The sequence below is a fragment of the Anarrhichthys ocellatus genome, unplaced genomic scaffold (assembly GCF_004355925.1).
Source record: "Anarrhichthys ocellatus isolate YVR2014 unplaced genomic scaffold, GSC_Weel_1.0 scaffold24, whole genome shotgun sequence".
NCBI classification, from domain to species: Eukaryota; Metazoa; Chordata; class Actinopteri; order Perciformes; family Anarhichadidae; genus Anarrhichthys; species Anarrhichthys ocellatus.
The window spans coordinates 599,597-624,432 of record NW_022280054.1 but is presented as its reverse complement, the minus strand read 5'-3'; the positions used below and the strand labels follow the sequence as shown (position 1 = coordinate 624,432).

General features: G+C 43.9%; 1 protein-coding gene across 4 annotated transcripts in view; it reads right to left on the bottom strand.

Annotated features, from left to right (window-relative positions):
* Nucleotides 1-24,836, bottom strand: part of schip1 (schwannomin interacting protein 1) — a 185,065-nt gene that overhangs the window by 25,480 nt on the left and 134,749 nt on the right. Inside the window, exons 1-2 of one of the 4 annotated variants that reach the window (XM_031860726.1) lie at nt 11,424-12,163; nt 7,874-8,668 (exon numbers count right to left, since the gene is read on the bottom strand). In XM_031860726.1, coding sequence (XP_031716586.1) covers nt 7,874-8,668; nt 11,424-11,432 — 804 coding nt within the window. In that variant the 5' untranslated portion in view covers nt 11,433-12,163. Of the gene's footprint in view, nt 1-3,116; nt 7,841-7,873; nt 8,669-10,424; nt 11,401-11,423; nt 12,164-24,836 lie in introns of those variants that run through there. The other 3 variants (XM_031860725.1, XM_031860723.1, XM_031860727.1) reach the window with 3 other exon arrangements.

The following is a 24,836-nucleotide window of genomic DNA, read 5'->3' as shown; positions in this document are numbered from 1 at the left end:
ACACACACACACACACACACACACACACACACACACACACACACACATCACAGAAAGCTTATATAACAGTCAGAATCATGAAGACAAAAATACTCTTGGTTTGTTGGGGTCTGTGTGGGTGTGCAGACGTGATTTAAACATGGCTTGTATTTTTAGCCCGTTATAAACACAGCAAGTTCACAACCCACATTTCTACCTCTCACAAGCACGCACCCAAACACACGCACACACACTCACACACACACATAAAACCCACACTCTGTAATTAGGAGCAGAGAAGACCAGTGTTTCATGGTTCAGCTCCACCCAAACAAGCCATTCACGCAAGCACACACATCACAAACACAGGCCAGTGTGTGCGTGTCTGACTAAACCCTTTATTCCTTCCAAAAAAAAGACAGGAGAGGTGATGGATAAGAGCTTAAAATCCTTCACTGCTTGGAAAACATAAACCCTCTTTCTCTCTTTCTCAATTTCCAGCTCTCACTCTGTTTTTGTTGCCTTCTTGCAATAAACCGTTTTTTATCTCCTTCGGTCCCGTTCTTACTTTAAAAGCTGGCCTGTGCGCCTGTGTGTGTGTGTGTGTGTGTGTTTGTGTGTGTGTATTGGGCTCTGCTCTGCAGTGACTGTGCAGAACGAGGACTGACACGAAGCTATAACATTAGAGGCCGTCTCCTCACTGCTACATAAATCCCCATTTCCTCCACAGCACGCTCTGCCACTCACAGCCTGCGCCCCTCTTTGATAGTTTTTATAGGGTGGAGAGGGGGACCCAGGCAGGAGGGGGGGGGGGGGTATATTCTCCTGCTGTACTGGCAGGAGAATATTAGGCTGTGTGAGAACATTAGGCTATAATGCTTCCTGACAGCTTGAGGAAGAGGACAATTAGCGGGGAACAGGAGTGGGAATGGCAGTGAGCAACAGGGGATGTCTGGAAGAAAGGGGGAAGGAGACAAGAGAAAGAGGAGAAGGTGGAGATTGGCAACTGGGTACAAAAATGAGTTTTAGACGTGGTACGAGCCTAAGCTGACTTCCACGCCAGACAGGATATAACCGGGTACAACACATGGCCTTGGTGAATCATGGTTTGAGTGAATCAGAGGAAGGGTGTGTTTGTGTGAGTTCTATCAAGATGAACCAGACAAACAGGGGAGGAATGTGTAGCTGTAGGCTGTGCCTTTCCACCTAAAACACTGTTATTTTATCTCCAAACATAGCAGCATATTTATCTGATTTACCCACAATGCAGCTGGCTTGCCTGATGACATGACTCTGAATCATAACACTAGTGTAGGTGAAATACTTAGTACCCTTCCACCTCAACAGACCACATAGTAAGCGCATCTGTCTTTGTCAGTTAATCTACACCTATAGCATCATATTCACAATACAAATAGGTTTGCATGTGTTTGTTTACATGTGCAGATGAGGAAAACATCATCAGGCAGCTGATTAAACTGTACTTTGGCACCAGATAAGAGCAGTTTAGTACTCCTGCCGAGGCGGTCTATGAGACTCGAACTTAATAACCTTTAGTATTTCTTGGGCGTTGTGTTTTGTGAGCCAGCTGGTCTATCTAAAAGTTTACATGAGCATGTGCAGGTGCGTACCCTATCTAGACTAAACATGGCATAGCAGACCGCCCTGACTTGTCAAACTTTCCTTTCCAATACAGCTGAAGGCCATGGGCTCCTTAGTGATGAATACCCTTCAACATCAAACACTACTGTATCATTGCTACCTGACACAAAAAGCAGACAGTTGGCCATCTGGCACATTTGGCTGATTGAGCATGTTAAATCACCGACAGTGATAGAGTCAACTAATTGGCTGTTCAGCCTGTCGACGAACTGTTTTTACCAATCTGACGGTGCTATGCGCGTTTGATTGGGTGCGTTTCTTTTGCCCCTCCACGGCTGGCAACATGGCGACGGCTGAGCCGGCGGCTCGCAGCTAACGGTGCAAACAGTGCAAACTACGTAAAAAAGTGCTGACAGAGCGAACAGTGTTTACCTGAGGGGTAACATGAGGATGGGTGCTAGGTCGTATGACAGCAGTGCAGAGCAGGGGCCATGAGCTAACCAGTGGGGCACGCTAACATACACAAACATGCACTAAAAGCATTGCACGTCCGGCCTGGCTATGTCAACACACAGAGAGGCTCGGATAACAACACACACAGAGGGAGAGCAACTTATCAACTTCATCCTCTGCTCAGGTAGACATTACTCCATTATATCTTTAGCTGATAGTTGCTTGTTGCTATATTAATGCTCTAAATCTTTACGGTAGTTTGTTCAAATCTTTTACTCCTCAAGCAGAGGAATGCAATGCCAGCTTCACCGTCTTAACTTATTCTCTATTTGTACTCCAGGTGTATGCAACAACACCCTCTAAACAGATTTGTCTTGTCTTGTGTTTAGGAAGAGTTTTTGGATTCGACGTCCTTGTTTCCTCCATGCACGTGCATGTGCAGACTGTTTAAGCAGTCGCCAGTCAGTTCTGGTCTGTGGTGTGTGCAAGAGTAGCTTTTAACAGAAGACCTGAGGTGACATGAGGCATCCAGAGGCAACACAAAAATGTTGAGCAGTTGGCCTCTTTCATGTTATTTGAGCTTGGCTTAGTGTGTCAAAAAAACTTTTTCTGCACATCAAAGTAAAGGGACTTTCAAAGCAGTTGTACAGAATGATTTGCGTATTTAAGACAGGATTCAAATACACATGGACTGCATATTTGTTGATATTCTTTATTTGCCAGAAAGGGGAAAAAATAGAGGGCTACCAAGATGTAGCAACCCACATATGATCAGAGTCCTTCCAGCATGAACCTGCTCTTTGTTAAAGGGTCACACAGAACGTTAGTTCCGAGGAAACTGAGATGCATGGATGCATATTTAACTTTTCTGTTTCATACAAACTCAAAAGACAACATATCACAGCAGAGGAATGTTCCCTATTATATGATTAAATCAGGAGTCTTTGTGTCAAACGATTGATCTAACTTTGAATCTGAACTAGCCCTGGTTTGACTACACATCACATGTACATTTAATGTTGAAAAGGGTCTGACAAACCTGACAGAAAGCAGACTTCTACACATTTCAGATGTTGCTTTACCTGAGTTAAGTGCCCGACTTGCTGTGAGGAATCCAAGGTTAAGCTGAGATGAAAAACACGCCACTTGTAAAAACAAGAAGAAGAAAAAATATCTACCCACAGCAGCAGACTGTCAGGATACCATGAGAAAAAAAAAGATATCCTTTGAATCAGTGAGGTGAGAGTGTGCATGTGCGTGAGACGGTGAAGTCCGTGTGTGTGAGGAGAGTGTATGTGTGTGAGCTGCAATGTGCAGAGGGCTGGGCGTGTTTCAGCTGGTACCAGCACATACATGCACACACTCACTGACACACACACACACACACACACAATGAACTGTGGTTCAGCCTAGAGGGCTGAACCAGACACCGGAGCCTCATGGGCGCTCTCCACACCTGGCTAAAGCCCTGCCCCCCATCTCTGAAACCTCCTCCCACTCCCTACCCATATATACGTCACTGACTATCGACTCCTCCAACTTTCCGCCCTTTCATGCTAGCTACCGCCTTCATTCAAACCATACCTCTGACCCCACAAACCTTCTCTCACCTCCCTCTTCCTCCACAGGTTCCTTTTGATCCCATCAATCTGCTGCTCTCCATATTCAGACTTGCCTTCTTTGCTTGCCTACGCAAGATCGAGCTTAAGTGTAACTACGTTGTACTCATTGTCAGTGCCTATTTATTTCCAAAATAACTGCACTGACTTCTCAAACTCTCAAACGATTTCTTTCTTCTCCTAACCTCGCCCTCTCTGGCTCTACGTGGCACAGTCTGAGTACAGGGTGAAGGTAGTAGTTAGGTGCTTAGTGGAGGTCGGCCAACACAGTTCAACTGCTGAACTTGTTCATAATCACAGAGAGCAGTGTCTAGAGAGACAGAAACTGTCCAACCTCTCTCTGCCTTTGCTCTTTTCTATAACCTCTTTTCTGGGGCAGAGCACTCCACATTTCTACAATTCCGCCCGGCTCTTGGCATTTGTTGCTGTTTATACAGTGTGCTTGAGCAGCACTTCCCAAATACATAGATGTTCATCGACCTTTTACATCCTCTGATAGCTGGAAAAACCAAAAAATCATCACATCTGTTCTAACAGCAGAGATTATAAATTAGAAAGTTGTCCAAATTTTTACAAGGCAGATGTAATTATGGCAATTACGTCATGTAAACTATGTGGCTTTATTGTAAGTCGTTTCTAATTACTTTAATTAAATAATCTCACATTGCATTTACATAAAGTTGGGAGGCTCGTAAAGACTAATTCAAAAATATAGTCAAAATGTATGCAGCAGATGAAGTTATTATAATGCAAGTTGACTTTTCCACATGTGTCCAGTCTTTTTTAACAAAAGGTTTTGGTTCAAAATTGTACATCATCTCTGACTTAAACCTCCTCCAGAGTTACAGAGGACATTCAACAGTTTTCATCGTCAACGGATCCAGATGTGTACAATTAGTGGATGGATATAGATCAGTGTGTATGTGTGTGTGTGTGTGTGAGAGATATATATATTCACTACACTTTTAAAGTAGGAGTGGTGCTGCAGGTCCCAGCACAGGCCCAATCTTTCTAACCACAGTTTGCCCATGGGGTGTTTTTAAATTGTGTGAGTAAATCTAGGTGTGTGCGCTCTGAGATTGAAAAAGAAGTAGCCGGTAGGCATGGATTTAACACACAGGTAAATTCCTGAGTGTAGACAGCAATAAATGTAGACTGACCCTCCTGCCTTTTTCACCTCAAGACCGGCTCAGGAGAATAATATTATTGTTTGCCTTTCAGGGGTGCGGGGCTAAATGGAGGGTTAGGGGTAGTGTACTTGAGGTCCCTGTGGGCCACTCCCTGCCACGCGACTCCAGAGTTCATCAGAAATAAATTACAAACAGGCCAGCATGCCCCTCATCCTCAGGGATCCCCCTGACCCCAAAGCCTGCAGGCGGACGCGGAGATTACAGAAGCCAGAAAGTACCACGCCCTAACTAAACACACCAGCACCAATGTGACTGGTGCATTTGCACAACAATGAAATAACATGCAGGATAAGTGAGGGTTTTTGTGGCACAGATTTGCCAGTGTTAATCTACAGGTAGACGTAACATGTCATTGCATCATGAAAAACCAATGGCACTCTGGGTTCGTGTTTCAAAGTCAAATGCAAAGGAATAGTTTGACATTTGGGTTAATTGTAAAAGTGACAGGACTCTGTAACAGCAGAACTTGTCCTGTTTGGCTTTTGGTTGGATTAAACAAAAATTATATAAATTGCTAATTATGGAGCTTTAGAGGTGCTGGTCGGTGAATTTTTTCACCTTTGGACAGAGCCAGGCTTGCTGTTTCCAGTCTTTATGCTACGCTAACTTAACTCACTGCTGGCTAGCTTTAGGCGCATTTAACAAAATGTCAAACTTTTCCTTTGAAAGTAGCTAAATGAACTTTTCAAAGACCTACAAACTCTCCCGTACTATGATTCAACCCTGTCTTTGACCAGACATGGTTGACATGGAAATGTGTACAGGACAACCAGAGTGCAGGAAGAGGTCTAAATGCTAGTGACTGTGTATGTTTATCCTATCTGTCTGGTTTAAAGTTCATTTGAACTGATCGATATTTTAACATGTTCTTATGTACAATAAGTGTGTATGTGGTGTTATGTAGTTACTGCATCTGACTGGAGACCAGCAAAACCCGTCTCCAGGCACATGGCTACCACTTCAGATTATTAACTTTGAGCTTCACTGTGTCCCGTCTGTCTGAAAGCACAGATGCTTTTGAAGCTCTACTGAAGCATGAATATCTCTGTCCCTCTGGACCCCAGCAACATCCCAGACAGACCCCTCCATACATGAACACACGCATCATCTCGCTAGTGGGTCCCGCCTGAGCGGATGTCTAAATATTTAACAACATTTTAAAAGCACCGGCCCACTTTTCCTTCCCGGGTGTCTGTTAAATCCTTCACATTTCAGAAGTAAGAAACTCAGATGCCCCCTGACATAGACAGACACTGGGGATTACTTATAGGAATGTCTCAGATCCTAAATCATCTACTTGTGTGCTCTTGCTAGCAGGTTCGCAGAGGGTCAATACTAGCATTGTCCTCTTATACCACATGTGGAAGCTCAGAGATAGGACTAAACAAACCAAAAGGTCAAATTACACGTCAGATTTTCAGTGACGGATTGTATTAATATGGTCCATATGATTGGGCATTCCTCTATAGAAGTAGCAACAGCCCACATGTGATTTTAAGAGTGGGATTGTCCAGGGTATAAGCGTGTGCCTCCAGTCTTCTCTGGTTTATCTCTTCTGCTTCCAGCTTAGGAGGGATTACACGTCTAATTCTAATTTCTTATCTACTCAGGCCATCAAAAATGTGAGGCCTGGTTTTTGTCAGGATTGTTTTGTTTTTTTTAAAACCTGTAATCGGAGAGACAGCTGGAGCTGTGGCACTTTATCAGCATCAGGACCAGGCTATCATCCACACCAGGCCTAGTGTGTGTGAAACACCACATGTGGTAAAGAGGATGTCTGTGAATGGGTGCATTTTGTGTGTGTGTGTGTGTGTGTGTGCAGAAGATAGTGGCTGCATTGGGAGACAGAGGCTCTCTTTCAAGAGATTTTCTTCCACCCATCAATTATATCACAGCCTACTGCGGGAGGGAGAGAGAGAGAGAGAGAGAGAGAGAGAGAGAGAGAGAGAGAGAGAGAGAGAGCAGATTTTCCCCAGACTAAAGCGAGCCAGGAGGTGACCTTCTTATTTAAGATAGACAGCAGCAGGTAATGAACATTGACTCAAACACGTAAGCTATGTGACCCCGAACTGCCTGGTCCTAAAGATACCATCTTCCTGTCCTTTCCTCCCTCTTTCCTTCCTCTTATCCCCCCACTTCTCCCGCTGCATTCCTGACATGCCTTAGGGAGACAGAGGGGGCCTCCAGGACAGACAAACAAAGACACACAACACACGCAACACACTCACAAAAGGCACTGGCTGCAGCCATTGTCTGTGTGCACTGAGGAAAAGGTCTTGGTGCTTGCATACCAAAAGAGAGCACCAATCCCCATTTCTCAAACACACATTTGCCCTCACTTTAGTTTGAGGCAGTGACACAAGAGCTAAGTGTCTGCACTGAAACTGTGGCTGCAGTAAACAATTTTCTCCTGCTCCTCCCAACACATTTTTAAAGCTACACCCTCTTGGACCCACAGACCGACAATAAACCATAAAACTCTGGCTCGGACTGCGATTTAAAGTGTGATGTCATGAGATTGCAAGTGAATCATAACAGCCTTTCGTGCTGGAGCTGCTGGTGTGGCATGAAAGGCCTGCAGCAGCTCTCTGCAGAATGTCAATGCAACACTGACCTCTTCTGGTAGAAAAAACACATAGCCACAGCCACCGATTTTATTCAATTAGATTTAACAGATGCAAGACTGAAAGGTCAGCAACAAATATTTGCTGTAGTAATTATCTGTCCAAAGTCATTAGCTAATAACAGTTACTGCTTGCACTGTTGAATCAGTGTCCATATGTACCCCAGAGTTCCACGGTGGTCAGGTTAATAGCTGGACTACATAGTTTAGTGCTTAGCTGACTAATCCCTCTTCCTTACTTCAGCTAACCCAATATTTCCAGGGTCCATATGACACATAAACATGTTGGATTACAGATGCCCACCAGAGCATGGGAAAACTCTGCGTGAGATGATAACCTTTGACACACACACAAGCAGAAAAACCCACAAGAACATAAAGAAACAACAAAATCCTTAGACACTTACCGAGGTGTAGTTGGTCTTGCCCATGTTGTGGTTCTGGTTGTGGTTGAGGTTCTGGTTCTCCTGCTCTCTGCACTGCAGCCCAGCCAGGTGTCTCTCCAGGGCTGCCCAGTCCATGGTGGGCAGAGGCTCCTCCTCTACACCCTCCTCCTCTTTGTATCCCCCCATCCGTCCCCCAGTCCCTCCACTGCCTCCACTGCCTCCTCCGCCTCCTCCACCACCAGCACCCCCGCCAGTGCTGCGGCTCCCCCTGCCTTGACTGGAGCTACGGTGGCGGGGCTTGGGAGTCCCTGTGCCCTCCTGTGGTGCACCGGGGGAATGGAGCTGGTGGCTCCTGGGCAAAATCAGATTGCCGTTCCGTTTCAGTTCCTGAGGGACGGCTGCAACTGAGGTGGCGGTGTGTCCGCCAGAGGCCGGAAGGGGTGGGACGGTCTTCACATCCTGGAATTCTTCAGCGAGGCTGCGACTGTTCACCGCCTTCCTATAGCCTTCGCCAAGGCCGTCAACCCCCACAAGGCCTCCTCCGCCTTCCTCTTGACCAGGAGGCTGTGGAGAGGTGTAGTCTTCTCCATACTCGCTCTCCCACTCCTCTATCACCTTCTTCTTATACTCTTGGTAGTCCTCGTCCTCCTCGTAGTTCTCTAAGGTGACCAGCTCTAGAGAGGGAGAGGATTTGTAGTCCTCCAAAGTGGCCAGGTCGAGACAAGGGGAGCAAGGTGTAACCTTGTTGGAGTTGGACTCTGAGCTGGAGCGACTGGAGGCATCGCTCCCCAGGTCCATGCCATCCTCCCGGTAATCCTGCAACGACAAAGGAACAGAGAAAAAGAGTGAAACAGAGGAAAGGCATGTGCAAAGAGCGAGAGTTTAAAATAGAGAAAGAAAAGAGAGGAAAGGAGGAAAGAGACGAGGAAAATGATAAGAGAATTTCGGGAAGTCTGTCGATTATTATATTAATTTGGTGTTTTGAGACCAACTACAAAGCACTTCCTGTCCTGCAGGAACTTCCTCTCTGCACAGAATTTTGCAGTCACGGTCTCTCTTGGACTTGTTGTCTAGTCGTCTGCTCAACAACTGTACTGCTCCAAAGCTTCTCAGTCTTACTCGACTATGCTAACTGATCCTACATTCCTCTGGCGAATGTGTACATGTGTGTGTGTGCGTGTGTGTGTGTGTGTGGGCTTGTGCGATACCTGACACACACAGCCAACGCGGAGTCCGTGTGGCTGGATGTGTCAGAATGATATCCCACCACCCACTGCTACATCTGCAGCACCACAGGAACAAAACACGGGTGTTGTGAGGGGTGAGATCAATTGACACTGACATGTCAATACACACCAAACTGTGACACGGACAGATGAGTCCAGAGTTGTTGTCTAACCTTGACTGTGTTGCTCCCGCAGAGAGCCCCAATCACCAGCTCGCTGATTAGTTCACAGCTAATGAAAATGTCCACGTTGTTTACAACCCTCCACAAATCTCCACCTGACCTGAGCCTTCTCTTGCAGAGATATCAGTCTTTTCTCCACAGGAGCGCATTATCATAGTGCCTCACGCCACTTTTAAAAGTTAATGAAAAGCAAGGAGCTGCAAAATTTCTCTCAGGGCAAAGACAAATTAACGACATATTCCTACGTGATCCACATACTGAGTTGTCCTGGAAAAGGAATTCATTATGAAGATTGCTAATTGCTGCTTCAGAGGACTTACAGTCGTTTTGCACCAGACTCAAGAGGGAAAAACTGCCATACTACAATATTATCCTAATTATAATAAGCTTTCCTGAGTTACTGTATGGCCACTAAACCACACCTGTGCCGGCTGTTGACGTCAAAGCACAATGCAGAAAATATCTATGTTGGGTAAAGCACTGAGCAAAAAAGACTCAGCAACTTGGAGACTAGATACACAAATTGCTGATGCGGTGTAGAGACCTAAGCCACTCTATGATGAGGAGTTTGCATTTCTCCATAAAAAGTCTAACAGGGATAAAGATTGCGCTAGCTGCACAAACGGGGCCACAAAAGCCATGTTTTGCCTTGGCAAGGTGTCGTTAGACAGAACTATTTTCAATGTTATTCGAACAGCCTCGGTAACATATTGAATTGCCACTGGGGTGTTGGGACCTCCAGGGTGTTCAGAGGCAGAGTTGAGAGTCAGTATTAATAACCCACCCAGGAATTAGACCAGTGCCAGGATGTTTGGTTATGGTTCTGCTTGTTGTCCCTCAGTCTAGACAGTAATAACATGCAGAATCCCATATTCTCTTCCTGGGCATCATTTCCAACAAGATGTGGGGTTTTTTAACATGAAAAACTCCAGGAGCCCCAGTAGGTCTACAACTGAAAGGGGAGGACTTAAGGGCACACAACATTACCAGCCTACTTATGGCCTAATGCTCTGAAATCGCTTAGATCTAGTATTTTACAGCGAAACAGCCCGAATCACAATTATGCACATTTGTAAATGAATGCATAGGCTTAAAAAAAATGATTATGGATCATACAATAGACCTGGTATCAATGTATCGGTACAGCGGAGAAACAACCCTTACCGATGTGCTCATCAAACGCGCTGGATCACCACACGGTCACCAGTCCCTGTGGTGTGTGAACCAGCCTGTCATCTTGGCTTTGTCACCCCTTTATAAGTGCTTTAAAACCCGGTTTCAGGAACCGGGTTTTCCTCTCCAAGTATAGGACGAACGCTGAATAGAAGCGGAGTATCAGAGCTTCGATCGCGTTTCAAATCTCGGTCACCGATCCTTTTTTTCTTCTTCTTCTTTAAGTGTTATCCCGATTTGTGCGGCATCAAAACAGCGCTTGGTTCCCAGATATTATCGCGTCAATACATGATGGTCACATGAGTCCGATTCAAATAATGTAGGCCTAATCATTTAAAGTGTGTCTGTGTGTGTGTATGAGAGAGCGCGCGAGCGAGCGAGCGAGAGAGAGAGAGAGAGAGAGAGAGGAGCGGTAAAGCTGATCCGCTGTGGGATTAACCGAAGCGCAGGGAGACCGTACAGGCTGGATTTGGCCACGAAATACATGCAAATTGACAGCTGCACCGGTCCCCACCCCGCAGCCGGGCGGGTGTCTAGGGGGCGTTTAATTTATGTCACAGACTATACCTCACAACTCTGCCCGTCGTTCTCTAGGTGGTGGCATCATCGCATATACGCCCAGTCTTTGCGTGCGTCGAGCGTGTACTCCAAGTGGCATTGCTGCACGCATGACAGTTGCATGATATAGGCTATCGTGTAGGCTATTTTAAGGGTTGACATTTGACTGGAAATACACATTGTTATAATAATTTGGATAACACGCACGCGTTTCTTCAATTTGTTATTCATAGGCTACTCATATGATGTAATGTTCCCAAAAAGTCCCTGGAGGAACGTGATACCCCCCCGGCAACAGCGGTGACAGAAACGTCTATATCCCCCTCTCGTTACGCTATTATCGGGCCAATATTAAAGTCACCGGTTCAAAGCTACCCAGCTAAAAGTAGCCTGGTTGCAATATCAGCGCCATTTAAACGAGCCGATACTCACTGTCATCATCTTTGCAGCTTCCCCGTCGCGTCTCAAGACATTGTAAAGTGTGAATCCCAGCTGTTAGACAACGGTGGTGGTGCTCACTTGTTTCCCAGCAGCTTTATTTTAAGGGCGGGTGTTGGTGGGGCTGGCTTCGGTGGAGAAATGACAGAGAGCCGGTGGATCATTCAGTACAGTCATCGCTCTGAGTGTGTAGCCTGTCCACATAGGAAGACAACCGGAGTCTTGGGTCCTGCCTGTCCTGATTGGACAAAATACCGCAGATGTCTTAAAATCCCAGCAGGTCAACGCCGCTTCTTTTCCTCCCCTCCCCGGCGCACGCAGAGAGATGCCCGGCCCCAGCCAGTCCAGACTGCACGCGCTCTCTCGCTCCCACCACGTCAACTGGAAAAATAAATAGCCTCTGAGTAAAGTGCGGCTCCTTATGTTGTGGGCACGTTTCAGCGCTTTTTCACACAACCAGGCGGCTTTTATCACTCCGTTATTACCTAAGAAGCGAGACTTACAACTAAGCGCAAAACAAGCACGCCGCTGCTCCCTGGCTGGCACAGGCTCTGTGTAGGTTGAGGCTCTCTCTCTCTATAATAAGACCCGTCTCTCTGTCGCAGCACGCAGCTCTGAGGAGAAAGTGACGACAGAACACAACTAAATCCCAACCTTCTGCACCCACTGACCTTGCAAAGAGAGGGAGTGAGAGCAATAGAGAGAACAACTATCTAGATGATTTAGTAAACATACTTATGCTGTTCTGAATTTAGAACGTTTCAAAATCAATTTTCTATCACATAAAAATAAAAGAACTTGAGAGATTTCTGTTGTATCCATTTTGCCTCACATATAAAACAAAATGTCTCTACTTTTCATCAGAGTTTGGTACAGCTGTATAATGCAATCCAATGCAACATCCCTGCGATGAATCCAGCCATATTGTGACGGCTGTAAATGCTCGGTTTGGGTTGAGATGGTGTCACTCATATAACTCTGTGGAGTCCCCACTGCAAGTGTTCACAAAGGCAGGTTACATTTAAAGCTAAGCACAATCTAGACTCAGTGTAATATTAAAAATACCACTTTTAATTGTACAACATAAAAACGTTCTGCAGCATAAAGGGCACCTACACATCAAATATCACATATTGCTTGGAGACTTCCATATTAGATTAACAGAGCTGCCTAAGTCCCCAACAGTGCATGAGGAGCTCACAATCTATACACCATTAAAGGTTAACTTCAACACCACTGGCATTCTGCCTATATCTAGCCGATACTTTCTGGAGCTTTGTAATTGAGTTTGGCAGAATATCAAACCTCACTAATTCAGCCCAGTAGGCTACAACCACCACAAACTACAGCTTTGCAAAATGACCATTATAAACACCATCTCGACATGTTGGCAAAAAAAAAGAGAGAACATTATTAACTTCATAAAGAACGGATTAGTCAGTCTGCAGAGAATTCCTTAAGTAGCAGATTTGTTGCCAATATATTGTAAGATAAGATAGACTTTTTGTCCCGAAGGAAATTTGTCTTGGAAACATAGTGTCTGCTGTTAAAACAATACAAATAACATATTGCATACATACATTACATACACAGACTGTCGCCAGTCCACACACACACACACACAAACACACACACACACACACACACACACACACACACACACACACACACACACACACACACACACACACACACACACACAGTACCTACAGTACATGCACAGACTGCCACCAGCCAACAATAAATAGAAAAAGAAACTGTAGTAGACATATGAGTTAACACACACACACACGCACACGCACACACACAGATGGCAGCTGCAGTGTCAGAACTGAAGAGGGGTTAACACCAACATGGCATGATATCTTCATGTTGCATTCTGTTTCCTCTTACAACAGCTGGTAATTTACATATTTCAAAATGGAGATCAAGTTAAATGTTAGTGACAAACGAATCTCATCCACAGTAGGAGTAAAACATACTCCAAAGCATTTGTATAACAAGCACTATGATTAAAAAGTGGATCTGCGTCTCTCGAGTGGTAAGCCAAACATTTGGAAATACAAAAGTGCCGCGTTGTGCTTCAAGTGACGTGTTTTGGAATCGTTCTCCGCTCTGCGCGGCCGGCCCGGCTCAGCCTAGTTTTGTAGTCGTTTGAGGGATGGGAGCCGTCTTCAGATATTATGCGTTGATTGCATAAAAGCAGCACAAAGGAAAAACCAGTCCATGTAATAACAGAGCCGTACTTCAAAGACCCCTGGCTGAGCCTCTCCCTACACTACAGTAGGCAGAGCGCTAGTGGGGATCTCCCCAAAGAGAAGACAGCAGGAGTCCAGCCTATTGCTGCTACTCTCAGCCCCCGTCACCACTGCTTTCAACTCTCTTATCAGCCCTATACCACTCCTCCCCTCTGCTTTTTCTCCCCAATTCCCCAAACATTAATCGGTCATAGTGAAGAAAAGTGAAGACTTGTAGCCTACTGAATGCCTTTAAGGAGGATAAGCTACTTTGTTTTTTTCATCTTGGAGAGAAAAGGAGGACTTTAAATTCATATGCTCACCAGGCAATTAACTGATCATTAACTTGTCAACAGGAGGCCAATATTGTTTATGGCACTCTTGCACACATACATGCACACACACACACACACACACACACACACACACACACACACACACACAGTGTGCTTTCTTTGAAGTTTGCATTTCCCATTAGTGTCAACGCTAAATGAAAATATTTTTTGATGTGGCATCCTTCCCCGCAGCGAATTGTTCCATGAAATAATAAAAGCAGCAACCAGCTCAAAGTCAGGAGCGTCACATGAAGATGTCCAGGAAATGTTACATCGAAGCTCTTAAACCCACGTCTTATTGGCACCTGGAGGAAGAAGATGACTTTACTTTTGATTGAGAAGGCGGTCAAAGAAAGTTCACCGTGCATTACTTCAGGCATCCCCCCCCCCCCCAAATCTACCGAGAGGCAGAGGTGCGGTGTCTGTCAAACTGCCATTCAATGGGATTTACCAATCACCGAGGGGCAGAAACGTGGAAAAACAGCGAGGTGAAGATCCACAGTATCTGCAAAAGCTTTGCTCTATCTGTGTGCCTAACAGTCCATCCGCAGCAGCTATCTGGCAGGAATCACTGAAGGCCCATTACTGACAGAGAGATAAGGCTGGAGAAAAGAATGGCCCTCCGATAATACCAAAAAGTCAGGGAACATCTTCCTCTGCTTATATCTGTCTCACACGTGTTTAAAAAAACAGGGAGCTCTTGACAGTTTGTGAGAAATTGAAACTGTCTCTGCCTTGTCAGGAACTCACCAACTCTAACGGAGAGACACCGAAAGTGACCTTGGAGGATTCTCCCTCTCACTTTTCCCTCTTCCTCTCTCTTTACAGGGGCCGAGGGGAAGAGCTCACCTTGAAACAAAACTGGGGCCGAACCAGACGACAGAAAACGAGGCGTCCCAAACATGACTATGGTACAAGACCAGACCTGCAGATGGGAAAATCTGGCCTGCTTATGAGAGACACGGAGCCACGAGAGGCCAGACAGTAGACTCAACACCCAGGTCTCTCAAGCATGTCATGTCTTCTTCAGATAAAAAAATACCCAATCCTGGCTGTCATGAAAGAAGTCTTCATACTTCACGCATACCTTTTAACGGTATCCCCTAAAAACATTTGTACCACTTAAACGACTCCCTTGCGTCTGCACATACCCCTTATCATTTATTACCTAAAGCCAGGAAGAGTCCTATATGTACTAGGCTCTAAGAAAGAAGTGATGCCTTCATGTAAAGGAAAATGGGAAACACAGCGGGTTTCTTTGTGTTTTATCTTGCTCAATCTGTAGAAGATTTCTACAACAGACTAGAAAAGCTGGCAAAGTTTTCCTGACAATGTTGTACTCACATAAATACATCTTCTTTAGTACTGCAGGGTTTAACTTGTTCTATAAGCCAGTCTCTCTTTATATATATATATATATATATATATATATATATATATATATATATATATCTGTATATATATATATATATATATATTTATATTCTCAACAATTCTCATAAAACGTGTAAAATATTGGTGTGACAAAACAGTGAGAAGTACTTTTTTGTGCTGTTGGGGACAGGATAGACACCAAACAGGACTTAAGGTTTATTACCTTTTATACGAATAAAAGGAACTTCAACATTCAAAAATGTATTGCCATAAAACAGTCATTGTGAGCAGCATTACCCACAATGACTTAATACACCCAGAGGTATTGTAATAAAAGGACATAAATCACAGTATAACTCGATTGTAACATTTCGCCAACCCTACGCGGACGTACACCCTTTCCCCCCCATTTGCTGCAACATGCATACAAATTGCCACACAAAGCAGTCTGTGCCTCGAGACCGCAGCAGCAGGAGGCAGACTGTTTGATGATGAATAGAGATGTCAGATGGCCACAATAGAGGATGGCTCCTTAACTGGCCGACTGACCTGTCGGTCTAAATAGAAACGGTCGCCAAACCATTAAGACGGGGCCATCAATCTCCTTCTAAAACGAAATGATGATTTACTTCATTCCAATCAGTGACCGAGTGAAGAGGAGCGAAACAAAAGGGAGTGTATGTATTTGAATTTCTGGATGATCTTCATTTCCAAAGCAACTGTATGCATGTGTGTGTGCAAACACCAGCACATCATTTGGGGTCTGATATGCATCACTGTGCTATGATCCATAACGACCACCATGCACCTTTGTATTATGTTTTTTGTAATTGTTTTTACACAATCTGGTGAACCCAAGCGCTTGTATTGGATTGCACCACTAATACCTGGCTGTAATATATCGATCTTCCCTTCCATACTGTATATCAGCCAACACTTGCTAACGAAGTGTGAAATGAATTGTGAGAGCAACATCTTGTCCAATGCATATACAAGCAATCACAGCTATTAGTTTCATTTAAATGGGACGCACATCTGCAGTATAGTGTCTGAAGTGTACAGCTTGTTGCCCAATGACGAGAGACTCAGACTTACCAAATTTACTTAATCTTGCTTGGTTTATAGAGGCTAAATGTGGAAGACAGCATTTCACACAGCCAAGCATTCATCAAGAAGCCTTGATTCCAAACTAGCAATTACCGAAAAGACCAGAATATGTACATATGGCCATAACCATAAAGAAAGTCAGAGTGGGAAACAAACAGCGATAAACATGATGGAGGAGGCAATTGTATTACTGAGGGGGAGGAGGAAGAGAATTACAGTGATGAAGAAGTCGAGGAAGATGAAAATGTTGCTAATGATAATGTTGACTGAATCACTACAGAAATCAGAGTGATTACGGCCATGCTCGCGCTTATGAAAATGATAGTTTCTGAGTCTACAGCTACGATCATCACAAGCATAATTAATCAAAACCAATAAGGCGGAAACACATATGAATACATATAGCGGAGAAAATTAAAAAGCAGAAGCCTTTTTTTTGTAACAGTTAGCAGCTGTGAAATCTATAAGGAAAATGATAAATCCAATCAAAGATCTTGAGGCTTTAGGGACCAAAACTCCTGTGGGAGACTGGAACCAGCTGAACTGGAGAAAGTCAGCCAAGTTCTTCAAGAAGTTATAACCAGAGTGACTGCTGTGAAAAGAGATATTAATCGCCTGCAAGGGTGCAGGGCCAAGACGTAGTCCAGACCCATTTGGTTCACGGCACACTAATGCCAATTAGAGGGAAAGAAAGGTAGGTTTGTAATCTGTTCAATTAGCCCTGCCAGGAGACGCGTCCTTTGGGGCTTAGGGGAGGTTCAGGTCCGGGACCGTGTGATGTTACTGCTGTGTATGAGCCACACTAGTCGTGGCTCTAGTTGCTGCTTTACTCACAGCAGTTTGAAGCAGTCTGCGATGAAGGAGGTTGTTGTTATGTTACAACCAGACACGTACAAGAAAGTTACGGGTGAAGACCATTTTCATGGATTACAAGGGAGAGACCTGAAGGTTTATATGACGATCATGGTGAGATTTGTAACAGTTTTGTATTAATTTCAAACTTACATCTCTCACAGACTGGATGGATTTTAGGTCAGACTTTTTTCCCCTTCTGAACTACTCCTGAAGTTTCCCTACACCGTATTACTTCTGCAACACGGCAGAAAACATCCACGTTGGTTAAAGAGTCAGATATAGAGATGGAGACTCTGAGAGCGTGTCAGGTCCCTATCCCAAGTCTCTCTCTCTCTCTCTGCCTGGCACCCCTCCACGGCTGTTTCTGTGCCCTGTCAGCAGTACAGCCCGGCAGAGATATGTATCTACCCTGTGCTCAGCTCCGCGCCGTGCAGTGCGTAGATGTCCACACAATTTACTGCCCACACCAAATTGGATCCCTTCTCTGGTGTTTTGCGCAGGCCTCGCACCTGCTGTTTTCCACCTTCTCTCATATACGACTAAACATCCAGTTGATTTAAGGAGCAAATTAAACCCGGAAAGCCTGAATATAGATAGAAAAAAGGGGTTGATGGTTGCTATGAAAAGAGGAGACTGTGTGAAAAGATTCCACCTCTTAAGTTGTTTGGAAAAAAGGGCATGGAAGTAGTCTCCGGGTTTCAGTACCAGCCCAGCATCAACACAGCCACTGATGATCTACAGCTTGCACAGTTTGACCTCAGAGGCAACCACGTAGTCTGGCAGGTCTCCAGAGTGTTGCTGAGGTATAGAAAAATCTGACATCTGATCAGCTGTGATGTGACTGAGTGACAACTCCATTTCCTCATGTTGTTTGTGTTTGGATCATTACAGTAATTGGAGAAAAAGACGTGTGTGTGTGTGTGTGTGCGCCTCTGTTTTCTGGTAATACATGTGTGCGCATGTGAACCCTAAGGGATCCTGGCAGGTGGTGGCACACTGTCTAGATCAATTATTGATCCCTCCTGGACTGCCAGGTGTGAGATACTACTGCATCACACTCCGACGGCGCCTCATAACTCATCATTGCAAAGACGGCAAGAGAGAGGGACCAAGCAGCAACAGAATAACTGTGTCGTGCTGTGTGAATGACTCCAGCAGCAATCTTGTTGCTGTGTGTCATGAGATTGGAGAGCAGCTGAGTACATGGCAACCCTATCCCCACACAGAACGTTGATGCGGGATGATCCTGCAAAATCCTTGATTATATTCAATGCCCATGCATCTTTAAACAACTTCCTGCAAGGGCAACTGCAATTTGGTTAGGCAATTAAAACAAAAGATGGAATGCAAATCTTTGTCGCTGGCGTGAAAGTCGGACGTGCCAAAAGCCCAACCACCACCCCGACCTCTACGCCCTTAGCTTCTGGCTCACTACATAAAGGCCACACTACTGCCTGCACTGGTCGCTGGAGTTAAATTATGCCTTGCAGAATCATCAAATATGAACATAATTTCCAAGGTTGGCCTGCTGCTACGATACATGCTGTCACTTGTGGGCATGGCTGTCCATAATATATACTGTGGTACAAATTATAGCCAGTACATACTCTCATAAACACACATTTACACATGCACATGACACATACGTATTTATAATGTATACCAGTATTCCCATTTTAGAGTTTCAAAGGTATTTTAAGTCAACCTGTTCTAATTACAACTCATCAGATACTGACCCGTTCAGACCCGTTAGCGTCACATTAACGCAGTGAGTATCCCAGCGCACGGTCGCAGTAAACACGTGATTAACGTTGTGAATTCAAACACAAACACTTCCTTAGGTTTACGCAAACAAACCGTTTAGTCAGGTTAAGAAAAACATCATGGTGGGGCTTAAAATACTTAATACTTAAACTAGTACGTAGTACGGATAACACGTTGACACTAACGTACCCCTAAACGACACTAAGTTACCACTGGTATTCAGAGTACAGTCTATCAAACTAAGAGTTTCCTTATCTGACATGTATTTGGTTTGAGTCAGTTATATCTGGTATAATCATGAGCTGACTGGAACTGAACTGACCAATCTTTATATTCAATCATTAGGTTGTGCAGTGCACAACTTGCAAACCTGTTTGTTTGCCACAGTAATTACAGAGAATATGTGCTTCCCATTACTGCGTGGGTATGTTGCCATACTTATTTGCTGTATATTTTATCGAGTAAATGGTTATATAATTCCTGAAATTATTCTTCAGTAATTTTCCAGACTAGTTACATTTTTTTCCTATCTTTTCAATTTACATTAATTGTATTGTAGCTTCTCTAATATCATAGTATATTTGCTTGGTGAGTAGCAGTACTGTCCCCATCCTTTCAGCCAATAGCCTATCTAATTGTTTTCTCAGTTCCTAAAAAAGCATGGTAATCTAATTAGCCCGAGCCTAATAGTGTGCACAAACGCATTCACTGTCCTCCTTTCTCTTTCTCCCTAAATGCAGAATTAAATATACAGTAATACACACTATAACTACTGGTTTTGCTGCCTTACGGGACAATATGTGCAAATATTCCTGTAATATTTAAATCTGAAAATCCTGGATGAGTTGTTAAACGCATAGTATGTCATTTCTGCCGCTAGATGTCTCTCAATCAAAACAATACCAAAAGACGGAATTTGATGATGCCGTGAAGTAGCGTGGGATCATGGGAACTTTTTCCAAGTTTTCATTGTGAAACAACCACCATTGCCGATGACCATCTATCTGACGTGACTCTGGCATTTCATTATCAGGTAATGTATTCAAGTTTTAGTCACATTACATTTAGTCACATTAAGTGAGTTCATGTTATGTTATTTCACTTTAAGGAAATAGCCGCAGGTAACATTAGCTCTCTTCATCTTGGGGTTGCCAGATCAATACTTACCCTTGTTTAACCTCTCTTCTTCCCCCATAATCATAATCATTTAATTCACCCATAAGTTTGCTCTTAACTGGGACAGCTTCGGCGCAGAACACGCAGCATCCCGCAAAGAATAATCATACTCCATCACAACAATAGTAAACAATAGAGTGGCTTTCCGACTTAAAGAGTGTATGATAGAGTAATATATCCTTGACTTCAAAGTCAAATTTAATTGCCACGTTGCTTTTCATGTCAGTGTCTATTACTCAGTATCTCTAACTGGATGAATTATGATCTTTGCAACAGTGGTTTTCACCAGGCTTTTAGATTTGAACAATCTTTTTCCTACAGGGGGTCATAGATATTCAAAAAGAAGTCAATGGGCCCTATCACAATTGCATATCAACCACACAGCATTTATCAGTTTCCCCCTTTTCTTGTCTCTCTTATATATGATAAGGTAACGTTGGCATTTAGTACAACGAATAATTCTGTAAGTCTTGAAAACCTAACTGACTCCTAATCAGTACTGCAGTATATTCACACTCCCCATTTCGAAGCAGATATAAGACACATTCAGAGATTAGCTAAATTATAAAGTAATTGAGGAGACAGTGGACGAAATGTGATCAGATTATAGCAGTTTAAATCATAATAGCCTTGTTTTTGAAGTGGATTATATAATACAACAGTGATAATTAGAGCTAATCCATGACCACAGAGCATGGATAACGGGAGAATCAATGAATAGATTTCCAGAGTTTCTATGAAACAATGGTTTGGTTTCTGTAATTACATCCGTCATTTGTTAATAAAACCATTCTGCAGTAACCCACTTGCACTGGCCTCGCCATTGTACCTCTGCTATGTTAACCAATGGGCAGGTGGATTGGCAAGGCAGATGATCAGAGAAATGCTTTGAATGAAATCCAGCAGAATTAAAATATTTGTGACTAAAATGATGCTGGGCCAGAGCGGTGTGCAGGATTTGGTCTTCTAAAATAGGACTAATTCATCCAATGGCACGTGCAGAAAACCTCACTCTGGAGGTTTGAACATTTTCTCGACTGAAAAGCAATAATGTACAAAAGGCAATCCAGCCTGAACTGTGGAGAGTGCCATAATGGTAAGCAGCCACTCCTGCAGAGATGCATGCTCTGTCAGTGCCAAAAGCCTGCAGGAACTGAAGAGCGAGGATGTTACCTCGACCATTTTGACACAGCGTAAACCTGGAGGGGACCTTATCACCTCCATCATGATGAGCACCCCCCCTCAGAACTACTCATGGGCTCCCTTTCATTTGACACAGTTCTGCTTCATCAGAGCTTGTCAATGAAACACTTGCATGTCTTTTTCCATAGTCACTGGCCCTATTCTTCTCCCTTTCTAGTCGTTTCTACATTCACCGCCTCTCTTCATCTCTCTCCTCCAGGCTCTATGTGCCATCTCTGATGCTCTATGCAGGCTTGGAGGGTGCTGGGAGTAAATAGGCATGAGGGCATCAAGCCCACAGCTCCCTGGCAGAGACAGGGGGAGGGATCATCAGCCAAATATTGAGAAAACCACCCTGACAAAAGGAATCAGAGAGCAAACAGACCTTGCAATAGAGTGTGTTGAATCATTCAAAAGCTAAACAATAGGGTAGCACATCAATACAGTATGAGAGGTGAAAAGTGTGCGTGCACAATCTGTGTGCATGACTTTGCAACTTTGTGCTTCATTTAACAGAATGCTAGCCAGCACTGCAAGTGATGTAATAGAGTTACCCATTTGCAGCACTTAAATGTATCCTCATTGTTGCATTTTACGGACGAGGCATTTCACTGGGAGTTTATGAGAGAAACTTCTAGACAATGTCACTTGGAATGGGGGATTAAAGCTTAAAGTGTATGTTAATTTACATTTGAATGCATGCTGCTTGTTCTTCAGGTAATAAACTGAATTATGGTTTGCTGCTATTTGTGTTGGTAGGAGGGTGAGATAAGGTAGGAGGTAAAGACAACACTGGTTGTGTTAGTTTTATGTAAACATGCTGTAAATTTTAATGGACAATAACATCCTTAGCAGGCCCCCCTGTGAGGAACGGAGGGGAGGGAGGATGTGGAAGGCTTTCAGACCACTTTGCTCCTTTCAATTTGTCAATTTTGCCCTGCTTTTCCCATCCTCCCTCTCTCCACATCTTCCCATCTTCTTTCACCTAAGGTCTACTCATGCATGTTATCACTAAGCTGGCAGCGGCGGGAGGCTACAGAGGAATTCTCAAGGCCCGAAATGCTCCCCCATTGCAATCCAACCCTCCACCACTCCATCTCTATTTTCACTGCCATCGCTCCAAAGCTGTCCTCCACTCTCACTACTGTCACCATTATACCATTATCCCTGCCTAGAATCCAATGTACTAACTAATGGGTTCCTCCTCTCCTCTCCTCTCCTCTGCATAGCGAAAGGTTAGCTGTGTCCTGTTAGCTGGAAAAAATTCTCTGATAAGCAGAGCGGACATCAAACAGGTGTGAAAGGTTTGCATGTCTCCCACCAGTCTCCCAGCGGAACCGAAACGCTGCCACTAAATCCACAATCCTGCATCCTCACCTGCTGCCGGCGCTCCATTATATACCCCTGCAGTTACTGTGCCACTCTGGGCCATATCCCTGATATGTGTGCCAGTCACCTGGTAGTTCTGCATTGACGATGACAACCCTGGACTGCTGTTCAACCGCTAGGCCCCTCAGACAAGAATCACAGCTCGGTATGAGTGGACATGCCATCAGAATACATTTAATTGAGTGAGCATAAGCAAACAAGCCGCTGTACGTACGCAAATGCACAGAGAGGCTGATACATTTGTGCATGAGAAGGAGGGACACGTCTTGCCTTCCATTCTGGGAGCCTGCGCTGAGAGATTGTGTCCAAGTTTGTTCATATACATTCAACACAATAAGTGCAAGAGGTTTTCGGAGAGTGGACTATAAATCTGAGTATGTGGTAATCAATGATTATCCTCTGAAACAGCCACATTACATGATTTAAACTGTTTTAAAGCAGCTGTAATAATCACATGAATTTAAACTGAAGCTTCAGCTCCACTGGAAAGATGAAATATTGCAGCTGATGAAAACATCAGATCTGTTTGGAAAGTCCTTTGAAATTTGCACTAAATTTGGATGAAAACTAGCAAATGGCACATGTGGAACATGGCTTACCAAGCAAGCAGAATGCAGATGAGCTTATTGAACAGTTAAGTGTTTGGTTTTCTGCAAAGTCAGATGTGCACACAGATGGCAAAACAACTGTGCAGCTAGAGGCAGAAGATTTGGCTTTTAAAGTCAAATTTATCATTCAAAGTCTGGTCATTATTTTATCGGCGCAACACAATGATCCACACAACAAATGCATGCTCAGTTACTTCATCTGCAGTAAAATTGAATGACATGAATTACAGTTAAAATGAATGATATCCCGTGTGGTTATTTTGAAGCAGCCTGGTGTTGCTTGTGCATGATTTAATCATGGCAACCCCAATGGATCACTGTGTGTAATGGCACTGCACTTTGGCATGGAACTTTTTAAAATCTTACCTGCAGAGAGAACACACACACAGTGCCTTTCTTGGAACCCCTCAGATGACTATATGATTTGTAAATGAGTTGTAAATGACACATACTGCATCTGTAAGAAACATCCATTACTATTAAGCTCAGTTCAGGAGATGCAGCCTCACTGGACATTTTGATTTAGTTCTCCCACATTACAAAAACACACATATTCTTCCACGTACCTATAGTGGTATCTACCCTTGCATATCGTTTTTACATTTCTGCTGCTTCCCACTACAATGAAGGTGATTGGAATTTGGTTGGTGCTATAAGCATAAAAAACATTTGAAAAACAAAACAACAATATGCCTTTCCAGAAACAAAGTCTCAGTTGCTGAAAAATCAACATATATTCATATATTGCTTTTCAGGCCAAATGATGCGATGAACACTATGCAATCATCTTTGCCCAGCTGTAATGCTCCCTTTTTACTTTGTCTTTCAGGCTCTACCTGCTACACTCAGACATCACAGTCTAAATAGTATGTAATAACTAGAAAGAGGGAGCAACCAGGAAAAAGAGTAGAGTTGATGGAGGATACCCTCACTCTCTCTTTTCCCTCTTACAGTTCTTCTCTATTCGCAGCTCATGTGCAACACTGAAAAATGAACAATATGTAGGAGGGATATGGCATACTTCTTTCTGTATGTGTCTCTCTGCATGTGTTTTGGAGATTACTTGAGAACACATCAGAGTTAACTAAAAAAGACACAAAAAATAACTGAGTGCACTGACACTGAAAAAAGAAAGTAAAAGAAGGTCACAAACTGTCACAGATATTGCTTCATGCTCTTGTTCTGTCAAGTGTGCAAACACACATGCACTTCTCCACACACACACACACACACACACACACACACACACACACACACACACACACACACACACACACACACACACATACACACACACACACACACACACACACACACACATATACACACACACACACACATATACACACACACATATACATACACACACACACACACACT